At 36.9% G+C, this 22,813-nt stretch overlaps 1 protein-coding gene across 5 annotated transcripts; it reads right to left on the bottom strand.

Annotated features, from left to right (window-relative positions):
* Positions 1-829: 829 nt before the first annotated feature.
* Positions 830-22,662, bottom strand: LOC117157230 (uncharacterized). Of its 5 annotated transcripts, XM_033335112.2 has the most exons (7): positions 21,878-22,662; positions 20,107-20,421; positions 16,534-16,700; positions 13,997-14,214; positions 11,984-12,058; positions 8,574-8,805; positions 830-4,628 (listed from the first exon to the last, which is right to left on the bottom strand). In XM_033335112.2, the coding sequence occupies exons 3-7, from the start codon at positions 16,691-16,693 to the stop codon at positions 4,513-4,515; spliced, it is 801 nt and encodes a 266-aa protein (XP_033191003.1). In that variant the 5' UTR covers positions 16,694-16,700; positions 20,107-20,421; positions 21,878-22,662; the 3' UTR covers positions 830-4,512. The 5 variants fall into 5 exon arrangements, with proteins under 5 accessions (XP_033191003.1, XP_076480869.1, XP_033191002.1 ...); XM_076624754.1 differs by lacking the exons at positions 20,107-20,421; positions 21,878-22,662 and adding an exon at positions 19,416-19,629; XM_033335111.2 differs by lacking the exons at positions 20,107-20,421; positions 21,878-22,662 and adding an exon at positions 17,290-17,901.
* Positions 22,663-22,813: the final 151 nt, after the last annotated feature.

Below are 22,813 nucleotides of genomic sequence, written 5' to 3'. Positions count from 1 at the left end.
TTCTACACTTCTATCTGCTTCATTTAAATAAAACGTGTTTATTTAATCGCTTACTGATCATCATTTTATGACGATATTATCAGACGATATTCCCGTCATTAAAAACATATTTATCCTTGAACACAGATTTTCTAGGAATTTGACAAATCTGACTCGTAAATAAATGACTTTGTTGCGGGGCATTTAATTTCTCGTTAACCAAAATTCATTGTGTAAACCTCGTCGCTGGCAGTCAGTTCAGTGTCAAAAATCGAAGCGATTAAACGTATATCGGTGTCACTCCGTAACAGATGTCTGCTTCCCTACATGAAAAGCAGAGCTTGCTTAAAAATGTTTTTATATAAAATTAGTAAATTTTTGCGTAAAAGGGGGTCGAATGGGATCGTGGATATGGGAGGCTTCATACGCAGCGATCTCCACGCGATGAGACTTGGGCAATCAGTATTATTTCATATACAGTTACTAATTGCATCACTTATATGACACAAATATGAATTGTGTAATAAATAATATGAGCTAATTGGATGCGATCGTGATTGCATCATATATTTAGAACATTTATTAGGTAGTTCCTATGATTTCTGTATATGTAGAGATTTTTATCTTGTAGTTGTCTTAATAAAGCATCATGCTCAAAAATGTCAAAAGTTATCATTGTAGTTTTTGAATTTTAGTCTACAATATATTAAATTATACAATTAATTCTGTGTTAAGAGGAACAACTATTGTAGAGATATTCGTATTGCAATTGTATTCTTCACAATTTCATAGCAAAATTTTACTTCAATTCTAAGAATAAGGATAAGAAAATTACATATAAATACCGTCGTATAAAGAATCAAACTTTTATTTCGATAAAAATCCAAAGGAACAAAGATTCATTCTAGTAATTACTTGCACAGCATAAAATTTGATAAATCGATTAACAGATGACAACAGTGGCGAAAAATTTAAATAAATATTTTACAATCATCTTAAAATAAAGTTATTACCCTTTTTTATCAACAAGTAACGTATATTTAGTATCTTTTGCGTAATTTGAAATTTATTTTCAATTCGTCTTATTAAATCTATGTTTTGAACTAATTGTAAGATGCGGGAGTACAATTTGTAACATTTTTGCGAACAGTGTTTCTTAAATTAAAAAATAAAACAAAGCAACCGCGTGTGAAGTTTCATTATATAAATACAGTAAACCCTTGATTTTAAGGATTAATTAGAGCAACGGTTATTAAATATTTAAGAATCGAAGAAATTTTTAGTCAATATAGAAAATATAAAAAAAACATAAAGTTGCAAGTTAAGTTCGAAGTTTATTTGAATAAAAAATCCGTCAAATCAAGGGTCTATTGTAACATTCAACATCACTTTCCGATAAAAGTAACCTCAGTTCACTTAGTAATAATATTCGCGCCCTAACCTCGCCATCATTGATTATTCAACGCTCGAATAATTACCCGAACAAGTATTCATTTAATATTCGCTTAAAAGTGACAACACAGTCCTCGGTATATATGTTATATTCGACTAGATTATATCATATAAGTCTCTCTACTGTTTTTTTTTTTTCGTTTTTCATATTTTTACCTGTTTGACATCCGGACGAAGACGAAATTGTCTGGAGCCTCTAATACACGTGTATAGTGTATCTAATATCGCATATATTAATAGAAATAATCTCAATTCTCAATGGCCAAGTCAATTGGACACTATAGTTACAATAATAATCGCAATAACTTTCTAGATCTTTTCCTTTTTCTTATATGCTACTGTTCTGAAAGTTTTGTATAAACCCTGCTAAAATTTTATTCACTATGATCTTAATCTTTTAACTCTACTATAATCTTTGAATTATATTCCAATTTTTTTCTTGTTTCAATAAACAAAGAACAACGATTTTTTCACTCTTCCTTCAAACTTAAGACATTCCTTTTTTTTTATATACAATTGATCAAGTTGAAAACGACCCAAAAGACGTAGCAGGATTATTTGTTTACTCGCTGTCTGTAATCGTAGTTGCAATTTTTTGAAACAATTGATTTACGCCAGTTTTCAAGTGAAACATATTTTATCTTCAATATGAGACTGTTCGTGTACTGTATAAAATAGGATTGTTCGTCGAAATTCTTAAACTGTTGTTTCAACTTCAAAACAATATGTGAAAAAGGTACAGGTTATGTGCGTTGAAAGCCGAAAGTAGCTTAACAAGTACATACATATCTACTACTCGTCAGTATTTATGCTATGTGAAATGATATCGCAACGTTAAAAAAATATTTTCGACTTTAAAAGTGTATCATCTTCAGACGATGCACATTAATCGTTCGAAATATCGGCAACACTTCTCCCATTCTTATTTACGTAAAAAAAGATTCTTAAGCTATGATTACGTGTTAGTTTATTATTCATGATCAGGCCTATACTTTTGGCGCATCGTCAGCGCTACAAATAACTTTTTACCTGGAAACGTTCTGTATTTTTTTCACGGTATATGTTAATAAATATATGCTAAAAGAAGCATGGTTTACATGCTACCTTCTTTATCCTATGATAACGTCGAAAATATGTATATGTCCTATTGATAAAAAATAATTTGTGCAGAATAAATATAGACTAATTAACAATAACAGCAACAATGTAAGCTCGATAACTCGTCTCGATGCAATTAAAGCAATGATAAAAGAAGTTATTAATGATACATAATAACGATATATTATTCTTTAATGATTTTGCGAAATAATATTTTAGATTGAAATATGCTATTTGCAAACTTGATTACAAAAAATTCGATCAATATCTTCCTAAATTATATATGATATTGTAAATATTATACGTTTATCCACAGTAAATGCTGATATCTCACTGCTATTTTTTGCAAAATTTTTAAGTGAAAAATAAATGATATTGTTGACAGAAAATTCCAAGATACAAGGATAGTATTTTATACTACCATTTAAATTAACTAATTGCGACCTGTATTGCAATTATTGCAACAATTAAAACACCACTTTATTCCTGTTTCTCATGGCTACGTGATTGAAATTAATTACAAACAAGCATACGTATTAATATGTAAGTACGAATTGGTTTGAAACACGCGCACGGAAGAAACCAGAAACATTGTTACAATTTCTCAATTCGAATGATAATAAAGATAATTGTCTTTGATCAAACATAGGCCTCTCTATTTATGTCGTTACGTTATGATTGATTGTTGAATTGCGCGCTAGTTCAAATACGATAGGCTCGGTCGGTAAATATGTCAGACTAATTTATAATTGAAACAAAGACCGGTTTCTAGAAAAATTTTCTGAATTACACTCACTCATCGACTTGCAAATACGTTATAACACTAAAAATAAATTATTTAGGGAAAACGACAGTGTAAAAATTTAGAAGCTTTTTCTCGTAATTTATAAATATAAATATATCGTCTTACAAATTGATACTTAAAAACATCTATAATTTTGCATATTGGATAAAAATATCTCTAAATTTTGGCAGCATCTAAATTCCCTGATTTTTAGTAATAACACTACTTTGTACTACTTTAATAAGTAATAGCTTAATTCCGCCTACATCAGTGAGCGAGTGTAATCAAATTTCACTTCACAACAATGAGTCTTACTCGTCTAATTTCTTGGAATATGCGAGCAAACTTGCAGAAAAAAGCGGTACGTTAGGGTCGTCGAGGATTTGATAATTCGAATAAATATTTTTACTTGATTTTTATCTTGGAAAATATCTTTCAGAGTCTAAAATTAGATTTAGATTTTAAACTTTTACGTGAAACGAAAATAGATATCGCTTTCTTTGACATTAGATCATGTAGCTAAATCTTTTGTCGTTAAATACGAGCACATTGCGTGCAAGGGTTTAAAATTATGCTGCATTGATAACTTATCAAATGCGCGCGTGCGTTTGTTACATACATTTTACTTTGAGCTCTGGTCTCATTCAACATATCAAAACGAATAAAAGAATTTCAATAATATTCCCTCCATCTATCTCTCTTTCTCTTTGTGATTTCGATTCTCACCGTGATGTTTCGATTGCGTAATAGGGACACTTTTCATTTCATCCGAAACAGAGCATACCTAACCTGTGACACAACGAGACAATCTACAAATCTTCATCAATTGGTACATTCTCCGTAAACACAGATCACGAAGTACAGAACGTTCGAAATTCTTTCCGCACCAAACTGACGTTAAACTTGAAACTTTCGCTTCCGTTATCAAACGAACCTGTGAGTCAACTTCGATACGATTCTTTCAACAGAATCGAAGAATCGTTGACATCTCGAGACTCGCGACTCGAGAATCGTTTCGGCGAACCTCGATCATGCGTGAACTCGTCAAGGAGCTTCCGAGTGCCCTTTCCTCGTGGACACGCTCCTCCGAAACAATCCGGGAACTTTCAGCAGACGTTTTAGCACCGACAAAGCACGGTTTGTGTTCTGAATGCGAGAAGTCATCTCGATCCGGTCGCGGACCGGAATGCATTAGCGTTTTATTCGCTCGACATCAATTGCACACTGTCGTCCGCTGATCTGTGAAGCCGTCGAACGTCCGACAATGAACGAATCGGCGTTGGGTGCAACAACGAAAATGTGTGTGAGTGGCGATCTGAAAAATTTCAATAGAAATCCAATGTTTTCATCAAAACGGTGTCATTTAATATTTAATAATGTTTGCTTCTCTATCTTTCTACTTTATTCAAAGTTTGAAAAGAAGAAAGAGGTTCGTGTCTCGGATAGTTCAATCTTTTATAAAGTATTCCTCTATATTTCGACCTTGGTTTTAATCCCAAATTTTATTTTAGTGAGTGTTTCGTCCAAGATCTGCTAGTGTGTGGACTCTTCGGTAAGGCTTTCACCTAACAGACCTATACCTTAGACACAACGAGAGGAGACAGAAAGAAATTTTATTTTAGTGTTCAACGCTAGAACTACCAGAGCGATTAAAATGATCACGTAGTAATTTTTTCTATAAATTTTATAGATTTACAACAATGCATTTTTGAGGATATGAATATTTTTTTATGAAAGCTTCCTTTTTTTTCTCGGATTATATTTTTTCACATACCTTTCATTTCATTTCAACTTCTTCGATACAAGTTTTATAGTAGTTCTAGCGTTAAGTAGCTGAAGAATTGTAAATTATAGAAACTATATGCTAAACAAGTTGAATATTAATACGACGTGACATAGCTGCATGTTCGTTACATCGATGGTTGCATACGTGCAGGCGCATGCAACGATACATCGCGGATTACATAGCTGTAGGTGTACTTCTCGTGCATCAGAAATTTTGAAGCTAGTAACATTCTCGCTTTTATGTAATGAATATTATAAATACCCATGTTACATAGCAATATATTACTGAAATAATATTTATGTAATTTCCATTATACGCTGATAATGTTTTAGTAGTTTTCTTAACAGCATCAGTAATCCTTAAAATAAAAACTCATTAAGTTGTGATTTTTCTTATCAATTTGATTGAAAATGTAGAACGTGAAAGCTGTTTAAGAAAGTACGTTTATTGGTTTGCCCCTCGTTAATTCTTGTAAATTAATTCTCTGCTTGTTAGAACATTTCTGAAACATTAAAGCGTAGCAAGCGAGCCGGGGTTACTGGCCTAGATAAAAAATACGATGTCTCACGTGCGTGCATATGAGCCACGAACGGACGGCATAAAAAATCGCGCAATGCGACAAGCTGGGGGCGATTAGAATCAGTCACGCGCGTTTTCACCAACGACAGTAAATCAACCAACAAGAAAGAATAAAGGAAGTAGCGACGATCGTGCGACACGCGCTGCCCTGTCAGAGAGTCAATCAATTTTTATCTTGTCTTGATTTTATTATAATTTATATATAATGCTCGTGTTCCAATGTTATTTTCGCTGCCTTATTATTGCTGCCTTATTATTGATACTTGATAATAATGTTGATATTTAATAATAATTGATAATAATATGTAATAACGAGGCAACAAATATGATCGTTAAATATTCCTATTAGTAGCTTCTTTTTTCTCTTAATTCTTTTAATCCGCGAAAAGCGCGAAAGGTGAAAAGATCGCTAGTCAAACTTTCGAAATTATCGCCATTATTTTGATTTCGCGTGTAACTCTGCTCCTCGTTCGGATCAAGAATCTTCCCAGTCTTTTTATTTCAAAGTAGAAGCGTATACAAAACCACAGACGCCATGAAAATACATTCTTCAGGATCCACACTATCCGCAGGTTTGATTATTTTCTTACAAGAAAATTTATAAATATTACTTAAACGTACATAGATATATATATACGCAGAACGGTAATGAAAAAGCTGTATAGGATCTTTGAAAAAAAAATTCCGGGGGAGGTTTAGAGAGGCGCGTCTTGGAATAGAATAGTTCCCTTTAACCGAAGGGAAATGCACCGCAGGGGCGAAAATATTTTCTACCAGCGGAAAGTCGGTGAAGAACCGATCGAAAGTCAAGGCACGCCCACCGTGTCACGTACCATTAATTTATGCAGGTTAAAAATAAAGTGAAATCGATCGCGTCTGTACGTTTGTGAGCGCCGCGGGCATCAAGGTCGCCAGATAAGTGTCAATCGTGAATATATGAATTCGCTAATGTCCTAAAGAAGCGTGTCTATGTTGGGATTTCCATATTTCACTATATTGGCTGTGGTACCGGCGCTCTTCGCGTTTTCAAGGATTCACGCTCGTTCATATGGATGTGGAGTTGTTGGCTGAACGTAACCATAATTATCATCTAATTTATTCACAGATCGAAGGATTTCTGCAAAATGGGAATATGATTAGACGTATAATCCTTGGGAACGATATACATACGTCGTAGGATTATACGTTAAAAACATTCAGCGGCTATTAATGCAACCACCGATCTGGTACTATCGTAGAAGCATTTTGGATGATGACATTTTCTAGCTGCACCGATATTTGTGAATAATTAATATCTGAAATTTTTGTATTACGCGTGTTTCTGATGTGAAAAATGGCCTTGCCTTAAATTATATGAAACTCTCATATACAATCTTTTGTAAATATGTTACAATTTCTGCTTGGTGTCTTCCATAAATAACGTAATAGTTTTGACATTATGCTATCTATCAATTAAGAAACAGAATTTAACAATACAAGTTTGCCAACGATGTAACGTGAATTAAATGAAGTTCTTCAACACTTTCCCGATCTTATACCCGATCATCAATCGTACGTATATTTAAGTACGAGATTGTTCGATTATGATACTTGTGCGTGGGGACATTTATATCTACCCTTTCTACATTAAAATAAGGATGCAAGTTCTATTTAGATGGATCTATTTAGAGTGACCTTGGTGGCGGCCTTGACGCCTGCATCTATCGATCTTCCTGTGTGAAATTCTAATGAGACACTTGATTTATTTTAATTTCCAAGTGGCTTCGATTTTGCTCCTGTTCCGCTTAATGCATTGTCCGTGTCGTGTGTCGTTTCGGGGCTTAAAATATGACAACACGCGTATACCGACCGACTAATAATTTGCATAAATATCCGCGTGGGCTAAGGGATCTTGTTATTTTCAGATTGCTAAAACAAACGATACTTTATTATATTAGTATTTTGGTACTTTGGAGGATGATATTTTTAAATAAAATGGTTAGCATATGTAACACATTACGTTGGTATTTATAGCGATATTCTATGGAAAGAGATTATTATTAAAATAGGATAAAATATGTTAGAAATAGGTAGAAACTGATACAGAGGCAGTTTGAAGATCACGATAGAAAAACTGTACAATATCCATCAGACAATCCGTAGAACGTGGAAAGAAAATAATACAAGAAAGAAACAAAGGAGAAATTACTAACTTAATAACCAAAAAAAAAAAAAAATGATTAATTTCTAAATAAACCATAAATCACCTGAGAAAACTTTAATAAGACTGTTGCAAAGATTGTGAAACGAGAAAAACGTTGGTAGATTAATTTATCAGCTCGAAAACTAAGATGCTAACTTTATATGGATGCCATAAATTACATAATAAGTTCTTAATAGTTGTAATAGCGAACGAGAGCAAGGTAGAAGTTAGCAACTTGATAACTCGAAAGTGATGAAGTCAATTTGGAACGGAGCATGAAGCATCTAGAACTAGTCAAATTCTCCACTATCTCCATCTTCTACTAATTCTTCTAGTGATAACTGAAAGCAATCTATCGACTACCACGATCGAAATTTCGTTCGAAAAGCCCAAAATACCATCGAAAGGGCCCACTCAACGAATATGATCCTCGTTAACGTCGATAATGGCGAACAACCATGAGAACGGACGATTATAAGAATGATATATATTTATTGAAAGCATCGGACCCCAACGCCAAAGACAAGCGCCAAATTTACGTTGCCACAGCTTACGTACGCGAAGCACGCAAACGATTCCTATTGAAAAAGAGCTATCAGCTGTACGGACACATATGTGCAATATATATACACGTATACGCGTACGAGATAACACGAAAGGAGCGCCGTTGCGATAAAAGAAAAGTACAACTGTCTAGTCGTTTGGATTCGCACCTCTGATATCCGTGGATGGCTCGCTTCTGGACAGCTCGTGATCGTTGCCACGGCACGAAGTCGCCTTCGACGGGCTTTTGTAATGAGCCAGCACGTCGTTCTTCCCCGACGAACTCTGATTTTGATGAGGAAAATGGAAAGTCGTGGTGTGAGGCCACGATGCGGGCGGTGGACTTCGTACCAGGTGCTCGTGCACTTGGGCTAAGGTTAATGGATCGGTGTCGCCCAGTTCCTGAAAACGAGGATTTTCTATTTATAGAGGATGTTTCAATAATCGTTAGGCCGCGAATGTTTACGCAAATTCGTATTTTTATGGAATTGGGGCCTACGCAGAAATTAAGGAGCTTACGTTTGTCTACGAGAGCAAAGCGAAGAAACACTCCAGCGTATTCAATTTTTATCCAGTATACGTTTTAACGACCATTCAGAATGTCGATACAAATTCGTATTTTCATGGAACCAATTAAAGAAATGGAACCATAGAGGATGTTGAAAATCGGATACCTCGAAATTTACAATTAGCAACTTGAAACTCATTTCTCTGCGAGAGGAAACCCCGAACGAAAAAATGTTATTCTTTTCTTTTTCGGTTTATTTTTGTACATAAAATAGCCACTCGATCGCTTGTACCATGATTTTGCAGATACCCCGTATATGCATTGTATCTGGCTTTTTAATTTTTACCCAGTATATTATTCCAATTATTTAATATTCCATATTATATAATTTCTACGAGTGTATCTGTAATTATATCGTTGAACCATAAAATTGCAGACTTGAAGATTCAAATTTTTATAACGCCAGTTAATTTTTGTAAATGCATAAACATCTGCCAAACAGTAACGTTACAAATGCGAAACGAAAGATTCTACGTAGGAAAAGGAATAAGTGGAGAGTCTACGACAAAATTTTTTTTATATCGAACGTCAGTTCGTTGTTCGAGCGTTTCCACTGTTTTCAGAAAGCTGTACTTCCTATTAAAATCAGCGCGGAATATTAATTTCTCAGGCCTTGCTTACCTCCTAACATAATTTATCAAGCAAAGTTTCACAGTATCAGGAAACTTTCGCTCGCTAGTATTAGTACTACAGTACCATAAATTTTATTGATAAGCAACCTACGTAGCTAGTTACGTATCTAGGTCTAGGTCTATTTGTAGTTTGACATTTTATTACTATTTACTTGTTAGCACCGAAATTAACTTTAAGCACAGAGATAAATTTATTCCACGAATATTACTACTGCGGTATATTACTTTCGTATATATTGTATTAAAGATGCTTTAATCTAATTGTCTTTCGATAATCGACTTTCCATATCTTGCATCATAGTGGTTTTAGAAGTTACGCCATCGTTCCATTAATAAAGTTAATTCTAACTATTAAATCGCATCCTTATTATATCACAAATTCTAACAAGATACGCGTAAGATTAGCGATCGATCTGGCTTTTATTTCCTATTAAACATCGATTCGATGTCGAGAGTCCTCTACTCGGATAGGAATACTGTAGATTAGAAAATTTGCAGTGACCCGAGATAACCAGATAACACAAGTGGTGTAATTGACGTTCCTCTGAAAGTTCAATTATCTCTGCTTTCCACTTGAAAGATACGTCAATTTTCAAGATGCAAAATTTTCCCCGAATTGCTTCGAATGATAAAACAAAGTTGGCATTTATTTACGTCGCTATCGCGATTCGCTTCCACTTTAATCTCTATAAAATAGACAGTACTTATCTGGCCAAATAATCAATTTTACGTATGCTGTTATACGATGCAATTAAACGGTGTAAAATCAATATCCATAATCCAGCAAGTTCGAGTGGAAAGTATAGAAATATACGAAAGTTTAAGAATCATCGTGTAATTTATGTTCATCGTCTCGCGACTTTATTTTATTTTCTGCGAATTTGCATATCGAGTATCGGGTTTACCGCCCTCGACGATCGAAGTTACGGAAATTCATCGAAAGCTCGACAATAGAATCTAGGTAGAGTAGATATATCGAGTCTCGTATAGCAGCCATTATACCTAAGGCTTATTGTAATCGTGACTCGTCAGCTCAGGGTTAATGGATCGAACGTACCATCCCTTATAATGGACAACTGTTATGAATGATCGATAATTACCGACTAATTCTACAACCGGTAAATCGATCTCTTGCGTTTTATTCTAAGAATACCGGCCATAGAATGAATCGTGGGAATAATATCGTGATGACTCAATTTTATTGGAACAGCTAATAATTTCCTGGCATGAATTTAGCTTTTTATAGAGATTACACGTTGCTCGCGTATTGCTGAACGATGACATTAGGTCGTCCGAAAAGTTTCTTTCGTTTTATAAGGAAATATTGGACGCGCCACATTTTCCATTTTATATTATTTTATCGAATTACGTAGGGTCCATTTTGTTCTATCAAAATAAAGATCACAACGTTCGACAGATTAGGTTTCGTGTTTGTATAAAAATGCATCGTTGGAAAAGACGTGTCTGTAAAAGAAAGACACTTTTCGGACAACCTAATATATACTCTGGTACGTATACTTTGGACTAATAATCCTTTTAAAATACATTCTTTCGCGTATATTCAAACATATGTAGTTCAAGTTACAGTTACGAGCGTTTTCCAATTTTTCCAATTTTTATCCGAACGCTAGCACCGAACAATTATAGTGCTTCAGAAACTTATGTAATAACCGATAATACCACGTCAGGATTCTCGGTGTAATCCACGCGCTTCCAAGAAAAGCATTGTGATCCCTTCGATACGATATCAGTCGCCACGCAAGCAATTTTCTAAAAATTCCTCTCGTGTCAAAACCGCTTCTTATCCGCGATATCTTTTTTATTGTTCCTGACGTATAAAAATCGGTGTAAAAGAGCTGCAGAATTTTCTGCGTCACAAGACAGAGAATTATTTTTGAATTTAGATATACAAAAATCCACAGAATACACCAAAGATATAAAAATATAACAAGATACGTAAAATATCCCGAATGAAGTATTCGTTACAATATCCAGTAGGTGAAACGAATTTATAGTTAGCTGCCATTTCTGAAATAACGAGAAACATCCGTGCTATCGTTCAAATATAAGAAGAATCGTCTGAAAATCAAACTGCTACCTTGAGACGTCTAAAAGGCAGATACATAAAAATAGTTCCTCGATAACCCGTGTCCTTTGTACATCCATGACACATGCCAAAATGGTCGCGACCTATTCTAAAAGACCGTTCTGTAGAAGAAAAGACGTATCGTTCTTAGCCAGGTCCCTTCCTCTTTCTATCGCTCGCCATCGTTATCAAGTTCACGTTAGCATTAATAATGCAAGCTGGCCAACCGATCGATGCTTCTTTCACGCTTCCATGGACGTAGACAAGGGCGAACGAACGGGAAAAATTGCTCACCTGAGACATCAGAATGGCATCATCGGACTCAGACTCTTCCAAAGACTCGACCAGACTCTCGCGACTCGCCAGTACCTGGAAAATGCGAACACTGTCGTTCATCTACCTATATATGTCAAATAAGGCGTCGTTGGTCATCGAGACAGAGGAATTTCGAAGACACGGGAAATGGCGTGAATCGTAAACTTATTCGTGTGTGACTTTGAGTAATGGAGAGCAAGCGGAAGAGACTCACACCGAGGAAATCGAGTTATCTTTTATCTGTGAACGCTTGAAAGTGCAGGAAATATGAGTTGACGAATCTCTGGTAATGGAGGATTTTTATCACCGAGGCAGAGACTAGAAATTTATTCGATCGTATCGTTGAAATATGTAAAAGTGAATCCTGAATTCGCTTTATGGTCGATATCGAAGGGCGATAGGAAAAAGAAATCTAAGATTTTAAACAGTCTGATACATATTTATACCGTGGAAGAATACAAGATACGATAAGAAACGTTGCACGATATTAGCCAACAGATATTACAAACGGAACGTTAAAAATGGAAAATGATCACATACAAATTTCACTGATCACAGTGTGAAATTCTTTCCTATTGTTATATTCTCATTTCTCCTTTAGCGTCGATCCTTTCGTTCGTCTTCTTGTCTAAATATGTGTCCAAATATACACGATGATACGTGAAAAAGGATTCGAAGAACAGACAGGAAGTAATACATCTTCGTATTTCAATCGAATTAGCTGGGCTGTTATAATTTTATATAGACACAGACAGACGTTATTGTTCATACTGAAAACAGCTTATCTGTTATCTATGTTCTTTGAATTCGCTATTGGTGGAAACGCGAGTGTACTTCGATTGTTGGAATTATTGCGTTTGAAATAGAATACTAATGGTATTGGTGGATGTGAAGTGATGTAGAAAACTGGGACAGAGGGTATAGGTTTTTTTTTTTTTTCCTTTGGATATAAATAGAAGAAGAAAGTGGTACGTGGTGATTGGATGGGTTAATGAGCTTTATCTTTGGATTAATTGATTTTACAGAATGTACCTCTCATTGATCTATACGTAGAATTAAATTTCTAGATTAAACGTTAAGAGTAAGAGAATTGAGAAATGAAATTCTAGAAATATTTGGAGATCGTAGAAGGTTTGCAGGTTTGGTATTTGATCTGGAATTATACAAATTTAAATTAACAGAAAACCGTTACTTTGCGAGGAGTCGCTTTTAGTAATCAGCTACTCTCAGTAATGAAAAGCATAAGAAAATCTTCTTTAGAATAAATGAATTATTTTTCATTCAAAGACTTGTAAATAGCGTATCTTAGATAACGAATAATAGTATAATAATAATAGATTCGTATGATTTTTTCATGTTCCTAGCATGATGAGCAAAAGACCTAGATGAGCGAATGTATGAGTTTTATTTGTACGAAATTATGAGTCACCATACGCGGTATACTCTGCAAAGGAACGAATTATGCTGGTATGGCGTGCGGGCTGCTTAATGAAATAACGAAGACTGGTTTTAAACCGTGAATGAGCAAACTGAATTGTACCGATTCGTGGAAAATCACTTTCTTCTTTCTTTTTCCTTTTCTACCACAAATTATCATAATTTGCCATACCGTTGTTTCAACTATGTCAAATTTCCAATCGCATCGACGACGTAAGAATTCTGCGATCGTTTGAGTTTTGGTTAAATCGTAAAAAAAACGAGAACCGGATCGCGAGAACCGTGAAAGAACCTTCCAGTACCAATCGTTCGACTTTCAGTGAAATCACGGAATCGCTATTAATCAAACCTAAACAGCTCTTTCCCCCATAAAAAATAATTACACCTCTCGCAACTTTTAGATACTGGCATTTGATTATTTCAAAGTTCTTTCATTCGTTTCTTATCTCGGTTGACAAAAAGTGGCTGAATCTTGAGGAAATCGTTCTCCTTCTTCCCTGTCTTTGTCGTTGGCCTGTTTGTAAACGGGCAACAAAGAGACTTATCGATTCGAACCTGTAGGAAAGGATTATCCTGTCGACTTAGCCTAAGCGCCTCCATATCCTGATCGATGTTTCGTGTTCTACCAGGTGTCAAGGTTAGAATGGAATGCGACGGTGACGGCTGACAGGCAACGACCACATCGACGGCTGCCACGCTCAAGGTCGACGGAATCCTCGATACCTGGTTGTCGTTTTCGCTGCCGCTGCGCCTGCAGGCGTTCGTTATGATCGCTGGAACAGAAATTATCCCACTAATCAGAATCTTGTTATAATCGTACGAATTCGAATCTCTCACGGCTGAAATTCCATCTCACATGAATTCCGTTCTAATATTATCAAAATTAATTATCGTTAATTAATTATCAAAAAAAAAAAAAAATACTATTTTACTTTTCGTCTATCGATCGAATAATAATAAAACATCTAATCGCGTTTGTTCGACCAAATTGCTTCTTCAAATAAAAAGAACAGATCGATGTGAATTTTCAACGATGATAGTATTTCATTATGATAGCGATTCTATTCGACGAACTCTTAAGAATTATAATATCGAGTTATTCCATTTATCGTTTAAAATGCATCAACCGGGCATACCGCATTTCATAGCGCAGTAGAGCAAAGACAAAGTATAGTACGCTTCTTAAAATATCCAATCGATCCAGTTAATTTTCCTAATTGTCAGATTACGGATGTTTTATAGTCGATCGTGATGAATTGGCAATATCTAAAATGGTTTTTCTTAGTAGAGAAATATACGGCGAGGGATAGCTATACGAAAGGGTGTGGTTCGTAACAAAACAAACTGCAAACACGGGTTGTTTTTTCACCTGAGGCTCCGTTTTCGAGATAATCGACATCGAAGACGATGTAACGTCTGCGAATATCGCGTTCTATACTTTTCCTTTTCTATTTTTCGCTATCGCTACGTTTAATCGTCAATTTTTCAATCGATTGAATTTCTATTATCGTTCTTGAAGAAGAACAAATAATAGTATTTTTCAAGCATTCCGTCGAATCGATATAAAATAGAAGAGAAACGATTTAGATTTTATTGGACGGTCGTTACGTAATTGGAACACGCGTGTTGATTCCTGTTATCGCCGACTTGTTATTTGTTATCAATTGCTTACCGTGTTTCACTTTGTTTACCGTAATACTAGTCGCAATTGTTACAAACGTTTAGGCTAGTGTTTTAAGAAATATAGATTTCTCCATCGTTTGGTAATTCGCAAATCTTAATCCCCTTAGGGCTGTACGAACTATACGGTTCTCTCGTTTAAAAGCTTAGTATTTATGTCACTGGTTGTGTAACGAAGATTCGAGAAATAAAAAGTAATTGTTTGGTCGATAGCAACAGCTCGATATTCGTATGCACGGTGGACAACGTTTGGTCTTATCTGCAACCCGAACTGGTTAATTATTTATCATTCGGAAGTCTCGTAAAGTATATTTATATTCGGAAAGACAAATGCAATAATACGACAATACGACAATAATCGAATAGTTCGACGATGCATTCTGCTTTCGAAAAATTCATCACGAACATTCGTGATTTATATTCTTTTGAAAAGATGAGGAAAGAAAAGTGAGCGAAGAAAATTGCGTTCTTGCAAAAAGCATGGTTGACCTGTCTATATATATATATATATATATATACCTGTATGTATATATATATATATATATATATATATATCGTCATTTTTATCTTGCTGAAATACGATAGAATATATTTTGTTTTATTTCTCATTTCTCATTTTTCACGTCATTAAAAATAAATTCACATCTTCCTATTCGTTTTTCGTGGGATTTATATTGCGAAAGAATTATCCGATTAATTTCTGGATATATCCAGGCAAAAGAAATATTTTTTATCTCTTCACTCGTATTTTAAGGTGTTCTTCTTTAATGTGTACGTAGTACGTGCACGTATACGTGTGCACAAGCAGAGGGTATATTATGCGCGAAAGTTTTTCTCGCACGTGTCACCGCTTGAAAAACACTTTTTCAAGCGAATTCTAGGGAAAGTAATTAAGCGACAAAAAATATTGATATATTTAAGGTTCAGCTGCTGATTACCCCGGCTTTTTTCGGAAGCTTTTCGCTTTCAAGAGCTGCAGATATTTTGTAGTCGTCCTTTTCGATGCATGTCTTGCAATAAATTGCTCATTAGCTTACGAATATCGATATCAATATTTTATCAATTAGCTAGAAAGTCGTTGCTCTGAAGATATTAACTAGAAAAATTCCGATTTTAAGGTACGAACCTAGAAATAATATCCGGACAACTATGAAATCAAAGATATTTTAAATCGCTCTCACAAACGTTCGAATAAGACGTACGGGATGAAATAGATCGAAAGTAATTTAAAACGTGTCATTTTCTTTTTTCTTTTTCTTTTTTTTTTTACGTGGGCTACTTTACCCTTCTATTATGAAAGAATCTCAACTTCTGGAATTCTCTGAACGAGTGAATTTTCTACAGCGATAAAACAGAAAACCTCTTATCTAAATATCTATATGCTTTATGAAAGAAACATTTTCTCGGCTTACCAGGTGTCTCGACTTTCGGGGCACGTTCCATCTCTTCGTCCTCGTTGATCTTCATACCTAACGTCAGCTTTTTCGATTTAAAAATGTTGGACAAAAACACTGCGCCCTTGCGCTTCACACGATCGTATCGTTGAGTGTTCTCCGACGACACGTGTATCATAATTCGCCTGGAAATGACAAAAAAATGCAGCTGGTTAACTGCATCGGGCCGTACGAAGAACGTGCACGTGACAAACAAAAGATAAAAGGTGAAAGAAAACAAAAGGCAGAGGAAAACAAAAGATAAAGGAAACTACGCTAAATTTATATCCCTACGTTGGCAAAAAAATTGCCGGCAATAAATAAGAAAACAGCTGATTAACTCCATCGACGCTTATTAACAACGCGTATAAACAAACTAAAGTAAAACGATATCGCCCGACAAAACGTTCCATTAATATCTGATTCGATCTGGCCGCTCTGGCACGAACTTTCCTTTCAAATCTACAGAAATGTTGGAAACGTTACCGCGGTGTTACTATAGCTCGACATAAATATTCCTGTTCATGCATATATCGATATCGTCGTACGATGGAACAACTTTTGGAAATACGTAAAGAAGAAAAGAATCTCGAACTTGTACGTAGCTACAGCTTTTTTCATTTCTATTGCAACGAATGCACAAACGGATTATCCTTACGAAGAACATCTACAAACGATCTATTAAATATGTACGTCTACGGAAATTCTTATTAATACAACGTACACGATTTTTACCCGAGGGTACGACGAGCCAGAGCAGAAAACGAATTCTCGAATCTTAAGATATCCGGCACATGTGCCATTTCCTCCGCTCCTCACTTCATTTCCACTTTATCTAGCCTATCGAAACCCATCCACCGTCCTGTCAACGACCGCGTTCGTCTGACAACGCAAACGTGCCGTATCTCCGCGAAAGAACAAAAGAACGAAACGATCTATCATCGAGAATCAAAAACAAAGGAAATTTCTATTCGGTAAAAGTCCTAGCCACTCCTTGCTCGCTTTTCGTACAGAACGAAAGGTTCATCGTCGTATAACGAGCAACGTCTGTGCACTACCCTTCCCACGTCGAGTCCAGCAATTTGACTTTTGACGTTCCAGCGGTTTTCCAAATAAATTTCCTACTCTTGTGGAAGACAAATCTTCTCTTAACAACGAATGGGTTTATGTAACGATTAAATCGACTTGTCGTGTTACTGTGGCGAAGACGAGGAAGAAACAAGTGTGTTATCGGTTGTTTGGTTGGAACGTTGGCGGAGAAGAAATTGGAGAAGCGTTCACGATGAACCGCGATCGCATTGCCAACTGCAGCTGCAGGAGGGTGTGCTCCGCGGCTTCTCGTAGGATTTTGCGCAGCTGCAAGTGGCTGAAAAACGAGACGGAGGGCGAGCGATCAGGGGTGGGGGCGTGCGTGATGCGATGAAATAAGAATCAACGATGAAAAACACCACAGTAGCGCGGCGAGGCAACCGCGAAGTGTTTCACCCCTTAACGTTCGTATCTTTTTCCCTTTTCTCTTTATCCGATCGTTGCAGAATCGTCGATCTTCTTCTTCCGATGGATTTGTCCCTCGTTGCTATACAGGATGTTCCAAAATTCTTAACTAAGTTTCTTCGGTACATATTATGAGTAAGAGGTACGTATTAAGAGAGAAAGATACAAAAAAGCTCTCGGTTTGTATAACACGAGAATCAACGTAAGCCATTAAAGAGCACAGAAGACTGACCGTAAAGGATCAGATTCGTTGCTCTACGAAGTTAAAGTTTTTAATTCCAATCGTTTCGATGAATCAATTTTTCCATTTTCGTCCATTTTTTGTATCGCACAGTTTAGCGTTTACGTTCTTATTTAATGTAATTTTTTCTCTTCGTGGAAGTCTAGCAATACGAGGTTTATCCGACGATCTTGAAGGCTATCGTTTCCTTATTTTCGTTGCAACGTTTTAATAAAATTTCAAACGATCTATGGTCGTACAACATTTCTGCTTGTTTGCCAGATGAACTTTTGTTGGAAATAAATTTGTATCCTTCGTAGATTATTAATACGCCGTTAAGTCATCATTGGTATAAACTGGTGCGTCTATGTTACATTTAGAAAACGATCAACTACTTTTTATAATGCGGAAAGTTTTAAAGTATAGGTCTTTGCTATCATCAAACTCTATAATGCTGTTTGTTTCAATAAATCGAACAAATAAATCACTGCTGAAAGCATACAGAATTGTAAGGTATAAGGTTAGCCGCGAGAGACACGGGCTTGAGCGTTAAAGGGTTAAAAGTGGCCCGTAGTAAGACCTCTTTCGAGATCTTGCTTTACTTCCCTTTCGATCTGTCTCTGCATCGTGACCTACATATCTTCTACTTCCTAGAAACTTGCCACGCGTTGACAAAAGAATGAGAAATTTTGTTTGATCAATGAAGATTGGAGTTTACCTAGAGAAGTGGTTGGTTTTAACAGACTTTGCGTTTTACTATATCGAGTTGCACTCAAGACGAACAGTATGGTCGAAACGATGAAAACAGAGGGAAAATAGAAGGAGGGAGCAAGAAGAAAGATGTATAAATAAAAACAGAAGTAAAAGTACATAGTAAGATGTACATGTACAAAAAGGCTAGTCGTAGATCGTTAACGTGAACCCAACACCATCCCCGACAAACCTACTCGAACCTGCTCTTTTTTCAAGCTGTCGCTACCTTTCTGACCTACATTATCTAAACTCCACCATCATCAAACATACGAACCACCTCTCTACATCGCTTATATCAAGAAACATCTCAAACATCATCTATCAAGCTCTCTCGTATATCTTCACTGCGTCCTTCATCCGTTCCATTTCGTACATGTGTAACATATACACGTACGAAAGCATTCATACGTTTTCCCTTTTCAGTCGTAGTCCTCGATGACGAAGTTTCCAAAGGTCGCCATTCTCACGAAGCCGTCCATCCAAAATCGCCCTTTCCAAAATTTCCAAACTTCGCCACTATCGCCACTATCGCCATACGATGACCCTACAGCGCCTACGTCGTCTTAAATCAACAAACTCCTCGACCAGCATCCAAGCTCCCACACCTCTCACAAGCTCCCCATAAATTCACCCTCCTCGTCGTCCTCGACCAACTGTCCAAGCTCCAGTATCGCCAATCGCGCCATCATCCCACCGATCTTTCGTATTCGCTCACGTCTGTATATCTGCTACATTTAGAAAACCACCCATACACCTGGGCTATATTTACAAAAACACCCATACGCATCCTATATTTACAAAAGCACCCATACAGCCGTATAGTGGTGCCCAGTCATCGTCCTGGACGTTCGATCAAACGGTTCCATCCAGCTCGTTGCACGCAGACACGCGACTCCGGGATCTCGTCCACGAGGGTTGCAGACACGCGAGTAGTTTCCACAGTGTTTTTCCACGGGAACATCCCGGTGTCGGCGGCGGATCGATCGCCGTCCACCGCCCACGGGACGTTGAATCGGGGACGTTATACGCGTGGCCACGTCACCCTGCTCCGCACACACCCCCTCCAACCCCTTGGTAGTACTTACTTCCCGGCGCTCCAGGCTCATCTTCCCCGGCACCGATCCTCCGCGCAGCACGTCGCCGGTGAACACGAGCACTGGGTCGCGTCCGCGTCGCGACTACCGCGTCCCGGCGTCGCCGCTGCGCCCCGTCGCAACCGACGCGAGTGGCGACGCCGCCCCTGGACACGCGCACTTCTACACTCGAATCCTCCTTTCTTCCTACTCTACTCGTGCTTCTTGCTCGCAACCAGTGTCGCTGGAGACTTTGCACACTTGTCAGAGACGTAGAACGCAGTTTTTCACGTGGACGAGGAGGTTGGTTCTCGTTGGTTCTCCAGCCTGGAAGGGGATGCAAGAAGTTAGCAGCTAGGTTTTCACATCTTCCATTTTGGATTTTCGGCCGTTTGTTTATACAGGGTGTGGCTGAAAATGTTGCTCCTGCCAGACGAAATGGAAGGATCGACGAGGAGGAGGTGGAAGAACTTTAGTAAAATTTGATGAAAGGAACTTTAGGTAGAGACGTCGTTTCTCGTGGAAGAACTGGCCGAAATTTGATGAAACGAACGTCGGGAGGAGAAGGTAATTTTTTATGTAGAGATAGGTCAAGGGTGTGGAATAAAATTTGTTCGTTCATTGTGGAGAAAATCCTCGTCGCTTAATAGGGTATTTATGTTTTTATATTAATGCTTTCGATAAAATAAGCCGAGTAAGCGTGCAGAGATCCTTGGAGACTGCAATACTCGAAATCGATCGCGACACGAACGTACAATCTTGAGAGTTTAATGTAATTCGATGGAAATCATCGCGGCTCGACCACGACTTAATTTTTCATTAATTTTTCGCGATAAGATCGAGCAGTCGAATAAAAGTGCATGCACTTGAAACTTAAGCGGTCTCGGAATGATTCATTTTCTCTTTTCTCGAATTAGCGTCGCTAACAAATTCTGATCTACGGATAAACGTAATTGTTACTTTATAGAGTGTGAACGAGTCGCTTCAATGACTGATTCAATTATACGTTTGGCTACCGTAAATCGTTGTTGCGTCGAATAATCTCCACTAAGAAGGACTTTCAAATATTGTTTCATCATAAAACGAACTAATTTAATATTTATTTCATGTATCAGTTTCTACAGAATAGTTCGGCGTCTGGCTAGCTTTGCGTGAATAGTATCAAACGTATGCGCATAAATTGAATAAATTACCTGAACGCACGGTTCAAATGATTCGAGTAGACGTGCTTGAAGATTTCCATATACGTTTCCAGAAACTTAAAGAATATTATTATATATCGATAGTATGTAACGTAACTATGTATTTTGAACGTTTCATCGGTCAATCGATCGTATTTCAACAAATTATTCAATTTTGTGTGATTTACGAGTCTCGTTTAGACGAATAATTCGTGTGATAATCCCTTAAACCTATCGATAAGCTATCGGTAAATAAAATCTTGGAAATACCCGTAAAAAATTATCGTAAAATATGTATTTTATAGATTACAGGTAAGGAATTCCCAGCGTCGAAATGATAGAAAAATTATTCCTAAAGACTTATTCTGATACGATAAGAAATCATCGATGGTATTAGTTCCCTTTTTGTAAAGACTCGTAAAACAAATTGTGCATTTAAACGACACGCAACTTCAATTCTACGATCGCATAAATATAGGTCAATAAATTTGTAAAAATATTACAAAATTTACTGGTAAATGATCATGAATAATGACCACTTTAGCCATCGCAATTTACAAATATTTGTGATAGAGCACCGATAAATGCTACCGAGAACTTACTTAGCAAATATCTTCAAGTGCTCTCCAAATCGGTTTTCCCAGTGAAATTTGATCTTCCGTTTCCACGTAGCGAACAACGAAATTTCTTCCACTGATTTTATTCACCCAGAGTAGGATAGTTCATCGTAGCGAAATCTTTCACGCCGAATCACAAAATAGGCACACGTGAATAATTTTTACAGAAATTAAAAATCTTTAATTTTCTTTCGTCTCCTCCGCACTGCTACATCGACGAGACATTAAACACACGGAGAGACGACGTTTCTCACCAAATGTCCCTATCTTTCATTTTCTATCGTTTCTTGAAATAAGTTTAACGTTAACCGTAACAATTTTAAATTAAATTGCGTCGGCGAGATCGTAGAAAGTAGCTGATGGGAGAAAACTTGTCGTCCGGTGTTCGACTAAATTTCCACATTTCGAGGACACGTTTTCCTTCGATCCAACTGCGATATAATTGTTACATCCTGCTGCCAGGCCATTCTCAATGCCACTGATTGTGAAAACGTGCTACGAACGTGCGTGTATCTCGAACGTGCAACGATAAGAAATCATCGCGAGACCATCGAATCGGAGCCCGCACGTAGCTATACGTCGACCATCGATTGCGTTCCTCCGGCCAGATTATATTCCACACGTGCTTCTCTCGATGATGTTTCGCGTCTGTGCCTGCCGCAAGTAGCGTAACGCGCCGATATTGACAAACCGGCTCGTGTCCCTCATTTTCGGCAATGATCGATTGCTTATCTGCTCGTGAGGTTTCGTGAATAACACGTTCGATACTCTTCGTAACTGACTGACGCATTCATCGGGACGATAAAAGTCTTTTATTCTTCTGCATAAAAGAATTATCGCGCAGAAATAAGTTGAATAAATTTGTTTAACGCGCATACTGTCAATGAGGCCATCGGTGACGAAACAAAAAAAATTTTCGAT

The sequence above is a fragment of the Bombus vancouverensis genome, chromosome 15 (assembly GCF_051014615.1).
Source record: "Bombus vancouverensis nearcticus chromosome 15, iyBomVanc1_principal, whole genome shotgun sequence".
NCBI lineage: Eukaryota > Metazoa > Arthropoda > Insecta > Hymenoptera > Apidae > Bombus > Bombus vancouverensis.
Note: the sequence above shows the minus strand (reverse complement) of the source record. Positions and strands in the feature narration are given on the sequence as shown.

Excerpts from the sequence above, each read along its gene's own strand:
- LOC117157230 (XM_033335111.2), bottom strand. The coding sequence starts at position 17,357 with ATGGCACATGTGCCGGATATCTTAAGATTCGAGAATTCGTTTTCTGCT. Across the intron at positions 16,701-17,289 it reads CTGGCTCGTCGTACCCTCGG|GCGAATTATGATACACGTGT; the intron begins GTAAAAATCGTG and ends TGTCATTTCCAG. Across the intron at positions 12,059-13,996 it reads AGGATAATCCTTTCCTACAG|GTACTGGCGAGTCGCGAGAG; the intron begins GTTCGAATCGAT and ends CGCATTTTCCAG.